The sequence below is a fragment of the Eucyclogobius newberryi genome, unplaced genomic scaffold, assembly GCF_026437365.1.
Source record: "Eucyclogobius newberryi isolate DKJ021-1_F unplaced genomic scaffold, fEucNew1.0.hap1 SCAF_17, whole genome shotgun sequence".
Taxonomy (NCBI): domain Eukaryota; kingdom Metazoa; phylum Chordata; class Actinopteri; order Gobiiformes; family Gobiidae; genus Eucyclogobius; species Eucyclogobius newberryi.
In genome coordinates, this window is record NW_027315801.1 from 5,890,712 (window position 1) to 5,897,547 (window position 6,836).

A 6,836-nucleotide genomic window follows, 5' to 3' on the forward strand; every position below is an offset into this window, starting at 1 on the left:
ATATCAATGCGTGACGTCGGTGAAAAGGGCGATTGTTGCGGCCCCGGGGTGCGAGTGGGCGGCGGCCTGGGACGGGGGGGAACCGCGGGAACTCTCCGTCGACGCCGCGTTCACGTGCCCTGTAAGCTAACGGCAATTGTCGCGTACGCGCAGGAAACCGAGGCGCTAGCGGCACAGACGGAGCCGGCGACGAAACCTGACGACGGAGAGAGCGCTTCGGAGCCAAAGGGAGAAGAGGACTCGGAAAGCGGATTCTTTGGAGAGATCCTGGACGATAATCCAGTTATGAACTTCTTCAAAACTCTGGTAAGTGACGCGACGCAACGGTTACATCGACTCCAGTAACGGTTTGAAGGATATGTAGTATTTATTGTACTTTTATCCACGTTTGAGTGACATATCGATAGTTGAGTCGTCTCATACTTGAGTAAAAGTGTTGGTTCTTCTTCCAACCGCGAGTAAATCAAGTGACAAAAGCTTTATTTTGACAATATTAAATGATTTGTTTGTGTTTTTTGCACCGCTTCTTCATTTATTATGTTGTTTTTCTTCATTTTCGTGCACATCTTTTACACAAATACCGGATTTTGTGCGTTATTTAATGTTAAATTGACTTCAAATTATAAATCAAAGGTTACGCCCAGGACGATACTCCAAAAATTGCTCTACTACTTTGTACTTCTGCTTCAGTAATATTATTTTGAAAGTACTTTACAACACTTTTTGGATTCCCTACCGATCTGTCACTCAGTAGTAGCAGTTTTTTTTAATACTTTTCAACTTATGAGTAATGACTTGACCCACTACTTTTTACTTCTATTTGAGTGATATTATTGTAAAAGTAGTATTACTCTTTGCTACTCGACCCATCAACCTTTTTAATGACATCTGCATCTTAAAATCACATATAATATTCAGAATACTGTGACTTACTCGCGTCTCTATAAAGATGTTATAGCTTCGTCTGGAATATTCCACAGCGTTGCATTAAGTTATTCTTGAACAGTGAAATGACCTAAATAGAGTCTAATGAAGAATACAAGTCTCATTATTATTTAAGTGCCATAAAAGATACAATAATCCGATTTAATTGCGTGTTAACTCTTTATAATAACTACACATTATTTAGCCTTAATAAAGCAACATTAACTACTCTATTAAGCGTTAATGAAGTAGTTACAAAGCTTGAATCATTCTTAATAAAAGATGTGTTCATTATGTCTTTGTTGGCTATTAAAAGTATAATTATTATAAAGTGTTACCTTGTTTTTTAATGTTAATGAAGAAGGGAAATGACACTTTTTTATATTTAAACATAGATCCTCCTGTTTTTGAGTAAACGACGTGTGAACTTTTAAAACTGTCCGCGCCGTTTCTTCTGTTGCGCTAAAAAAAGGAACGTGTTTAATCGTTTAATTTGCTTTATTCTGTGTAATTCCACCGACGCACAAATAATTTATAGTAATTTAGACAGAATTACACAGACTTAAGTAACTGTACGAGTAAGAGTATCTGTTTTATCATTCATATAAGTTCATGTAATCGACAAAACATTCACGGTGCTGAAAATCTGCTATATTTGAGTGTTTCTCAAACTGTGGTCCGCGTAATACTGGTGTTAGGTGAGAGTCTCAACATCGTCTTAATTTACTGTCTATTTTGTTCACTTTTTTGCCGTCAAATTGCGTGATTCCTCAGTCAGTTAGAACTATACCGTAGCCGTGACGCGGCGACGTTAGCTCGAATCAGGCTCGCGACAATTTGCTGCATGTCGTTTCCCGGTCTCATCCTCATTTCACACCGCACAGTCCTGTCGAGTAACGCCAACGGGCCAATGAAATTTAAACACAAGAGGAATCGTGCTATTGTAGACCTGGTTTGGATCTGGCGGTACTAAAAAAGGCTTAATATTTTTGCAAGTCGTAAAAGTTAGAGTGAAAACTGAGAGAATTGCCGGGATAAATTGCAAAAATTAAGAAAAAAATACATCAAATGTGTTCAAACCATTTAATACTGTCGACGTAAAGCTTTAGTAGCCTTGCACTTTTACTCCAGTAAGTCGTGTACTGCAGTAAAACTTCTCTTTTAGATGTTGCCGTGGACTGTCAGCAGACGTAGGCGGCACAGGAAAAGTAATAAACTAACATTATTCAAAAATATGCAGCGAAAGGTCTCAGCCCCGACGGAACCGCCACAAACAGCCATTGTTTCTCGCTCTTCAGTTGACTGTCTTGTGGCTTTTAAAGAGCTAGCGCGGAGCCTTAGCCGCGCGCTAGCCTGGCCTCGGACCGTGCGGCGGACGACTCTGTGGTGGCCTTTTGTCGTGAGCTCACAAACGAGCCCTGTGCTCCGGGCGGGGCAGGGCGTTTTTGTGAAGATGGATCAGGCGGAGGCCTACGCTGTCTCCAGAGCACAAAGGCCGCTAACACTGACACTGTGAGGTCCACTGTCCGACTGGCCTCACTGACCGCTCTGTCCGCCTCTGGCTTTCACGTACACTGAGCGATTTATACCGGCCGCACTCGGGTTGAAACTGACAAAAAGGAATGTACACTTTTGTAATAGATTTGAATAGTTGAATGTGTCCTATTTTAACGGGTGGAAAGTAACTACCGTATTTTCCGGAGTATAAGTCGCACCAGCCAAAAAATGCATAATATAGAAGAAAAAAACATATATAAGTCGCACTGGAGTATAAGTCGCATTTTTGGGGGAAAAGACCTAGAACAGACATTTCATCTTGAAATGCATTTAAAAATAATAACAGATGAGAGAACATGGTGAATAGGTGTACGTATGCTAACGCTAACACCTTCAGCTACATGAGGCACAGACAGAACTGTGGTAAGTGTCTGGTATGTTAACGTAACATATGAACAGTTATTCAGATAACTATAGCATAAAGAACATGCTAGCAAGTTTACCAAAGCATCAGTTTTACCCCAAATCACTAAATCCATTGAATTCTTCTTCCTCTGTGTCACTTCTAAACAACTCCACAAACTCCAGAGGTAGAGGAAGTGCAGATTCTTCTTCTGCGTCGCTTAGAGCCTAGAGCGCCCTCTTGTGGTTGACAGTGTGAAAATAATCAACATGTGAAATGCGGTTGTAAGTGTGAAAATAACGAATAATATCACTTATAAGTCGCACTGGAGTATAAGTCACACCCCGGCCAAACTATGAAAAAAGTGCCACTTATAGTCTGGAAAATACTGTAATTACACATACTCACGTTGCTGTAATGTAGTTGACTTATGTGAACTTTTAAAAGCCAGCTAAAGTTCCAAACGTCGTGTCAGTGCAGTATCCGCTTCTGTCCACACGAACAAACACACAAAACGTGACTGCATCGTCTGCTCTGATTGGCCTGAGCTCAGAGAATATGCAAATTAGGGTTTAAAACAACTTCATTCAGTTTAATCAATGTCATTGTCAAACTTGCACTAAAGGTTAAATGTCTTGGCGGTAGTATTTGGCCTCGAGGTGGTTTTCAACAGCCGCATCACGTTTGCTGTGAAGGTTCTTAGAGTCTCGTTCATGTTTTACATCTCTAAGTTTGTGGCATCGAGCCAAACACTTTCTTGTCATCGTTCCAGGCAGTGCACAGTTTGGCGTGTCGGGTTTCGCAGTCTTGAGCGACTGTTCTGCCAAGTAGGAGTTGGTGTTTGGCTCCTCCGGTGTCTTTTGCCCTTCTGCGCTTATGTGTCCACTTATCTTAGCCACAATGATGCCGGACATGAGCTTCCATGTTGTGCAGAGACAGGTGATTGGCCTATAGTTGGATGGGACGATGCCATTGGAGGGATCTTTCAGGATCAGGATTGTTCGCCCTTTGGTTAGTCTTGATGATGAGTAGCAATTGGTTTGTTTGTGAGTTTCTGTAGCTCGAACACGTGAACTCGGTGCAGTCTAGTTTTTCACACCCGAGACTCTTTCTGGGACGTTTGCCACTGTCATGGTAACTGGGTTCAGTTCAGGGAGGTTGCTGTGGTCACTGTGGTCGTTGTGGTCGCTGTGGTTGGGTCGCTGTGGTCTGCTGTGGTTGGGTCGCCGTGGTCGCTGTGGTCTGCTGTGGTTGGGTCACTGTGGTCGCTGTGGTCTGCTGTGGTTGGGTCACTGTGGTCGCTGTGGTCGCTGAGGTCGCTGTGGTTGGGTCGCTGTGGTCGCTGAGGTTGCTGTGATTGGGTCGCTGTGGTCTGCTGTGGTTGGGTCGCTGTGGTCGCTGTGGTTGGGTCGCTGTGGTCGCTGAGGTTGCTGTGGTCGCTGTGGTTGGGTCGCTGTGGTCTGCTGTGGTTGGGTCGCTGTGGTCGCTGTGGTCTGCTGTGGTTGGGTCACTGTGGTCGCTGCAGTCGCTGAGGTCTCTATGGTTGGGTCGCTGTGGTCGCTGAGGTCGCTGTGGTCGCTGTGGTTGCTGTGGTCACTGTGCATCGCCGTTCTGTGTTGCCTCCTTTTCCCAGATACCTTTCCGGTACCTTTCAGCCTTGGTGGGTCTGATTTGCTGTCATTATCCTGCCATTGATCGTACACTTTCACCGGTCGAGTTGCAAACAGCCGGTTTATTCGTCTGGCTTCATTGTCTCTCGTGGGCCAAACAAGGCTTGGGGCCTTTGTTTGGCAGTTTCGAGCGCTTCAGGTCTGGGCATCTGATTGTACCTCTCTGGTTGTGTTTTTTCATTGCACCTCTCGGCCTGTAGATGGCTCACTTCTCTCGGCCTGTAGGTGACTCACTTCTCTCGGCCTGTAGATGGCTCACTTCTCTCGGCCTGTAGGTGGCTCACTTCTCTCGGCCTGTAGATGGCTCACTTCTCTCGGCCTGTAGATGGCTCACTTCTCTCGGCCTGTAGATGGCTCACTTCTCTCGGCCTGTAGATGGCTCACTTCTCTCGGCCTGTAGATGGCTCACTTCTCTCAGCCTGTAGGTGGCTCACTTCTCTCGGCCTGTAGATGGCTCACTTCTCTCGGCCTGTAGGTGGCTCACTTCTCTCGGCCTGTAGATGGCTCACTTCTCTCGGCCTGTAGATGGCTCACTTCTCTCGGCCTGTAGATGGCTCACTTCTCTCGGCCTGTAGATGGCTCACTTCTCTCGGCCTGTAGATGGCTCACTTCTCTCAGCCTGTAGGTGGCTCACTTCTCTCGGCCTGTAGGTGGCTCACTTCTCTCGGCCTGTAGATGGCTCACTTCTCTCGGCCTGTAGATGGCTCACTTCTCTCGGCCTGTAGGTGGCTCACTTCTCTCGGCCTGTAGGTGGCTCACTTCTCTCGGCCTGTAGGTGGCTCACTTCTCTCGGCCTGTAGGTGGCTCACTTGCTTGATTTTAGCCTCCAACCTTTGTTTCCGTGGTGGGTATTGTTTCCCTCTTATGTCACTGCTGATAAACTGTAAATCCGCTCATTGGCTTCAGTGGTGGTTGTCGTGGGGATCGCGCTCAACCCCGCCTTCACGTCGTCCAGGAGACTTTCTTACGGCGTCTCACTTGTAGCCGCTGCACGGGGTGTCGTGGTTGCCTTGCATTAATTCTCACCATGATCTTATCTTTCAGGTCAGTCGCTGCCTCGTTCACCGTGATCGCACTTATTGGGGCTTCGTTACGATCTCTAATAGCGGTGTAGCCGTTAGCTCCCCTCTGACCCGACAGCCCGACGCCCGTTTGCCGCAGCATTTGTGTTGTACCGATCTCGAGCTGTGATAGCAGTTGCCGTTTGCAGATGTTGGAACACTGAGCTATTAGCCGTTTCGCTGTTAGCTTTGATTGTGTGTTTTGAAGTAACCATGAACCCCACATGACCCCCTCGGGCTGGAGTTACTGCAGTAGTAGTATTTCAACCGTGTTCTCACATCTCGCCCATGTCCGGCTTGTTCCAGCAACGTCTGAGATGACTGGATTGTGCCTAAATGTTCCTCACTGCCTTTATTTGGTTTGAAGAGACTTTTTGTTATATATGAAAAAACAAAAATCTCTGCAGTGTAAAGTAATGAATATCTCTTGATCATTTATTTTACATTTCAGGTCACTCCCACTAAAACAAAAAAAGAGGCACCAGCTCCAGATGCCACGAAAGAACAGGTGATAATGTATTTAATTATGAATCTCTGGATGATTTCCATGTATGGTTTTGGTTGGTTGTTCTCATATCTAATATTTAAATTTAAAGGAATAATAGAGGATTTTTCGCCGACTGTTAGTCCCTTTTTTTTTTTAAATGTGCATGCGCACACTCACCCCCCCACCCTCTCCCTCCCTCCCTCCTGTTGTTTCCAAGAGGCCGCCTCCCATCAAACCTCACCTCACGCACCAACAGCTCCGCTGCTACACATGCGTTTGTTTTTTAGCACAACATCTCTCGAACTCAGTCTTTCTCTGTGATCATTTTGAACTGTAACTGAAGGAACTCGCTAAACACACACCGGCATATCAACCACGCATGTGCAGCCATGGAAACGTGCTGCTGCACACCTGCAGCCTCGTTCCCATAGCAGCACAGAATGATTGATGTGTGGGAGAACTACTGAGCTGTCCACGCCACCAGGAAATTACTCTATTATTCCTTTAAATGCAGACGTTGCTTTGACTAGTAAAGCGTTGCTAACTAACACTCAATTTAATAATTATTTAATAATTAAACAATTCTGGGCCTGCGCTGATGCTTAATCTCCTCTAAACGCTTTCTCTTTGTGTTGCACATCAGCCTCAGACTTCAGAGACTCAGCCTGCTCCTGCCACTGCCACCACTGTGAGCACCACACACACACTTACACACACACACACACACACACACACTTATATACACACACACACTTATATACACACACACACTTACACACACACACACACACACA

At 45.6% G+C, this 6,836-nt stretch overlaps 1 protein-coding gene and 1 long non-coding RNA gene across 2 annotated transcripts in view; one reads left to right on the plus strand and one right to left on the minus strand.

Annotated features, from left to right (window-relative positions):
• Positions 1-6,836, minus strand: part of LOC140362691 (uncharacterized) — a 573,302-nt gene that overhangs the window by 203,161 nt on the left and 363,305 nt on the right. The window lies entirely within an intron of this gene.
• bcas1 (brain enriched myelin associated protein 1) overlaps positions 1-6,836 on the plus strand; it is a 33,638-nt gene that overhangs the window by 9,163 nt on the left and 17,639 nt on the right. Inside the window, exons 6-8 of the mRNA XM_072448599.1 lie at positions 154-306; positions 6,007-6,063; positions 6,686-6,730. Of these exons, the coding sequence (XP_072304700.1) occupies positions 154-306; positions 6,007-6,063; positions 6,686-6,730 (255 nt within the window). The remainder of the gene's footprint in view (positions 1-153; positions 307-6,006; positions 6,064-6,685; positions 6,731-6,836) is intronic.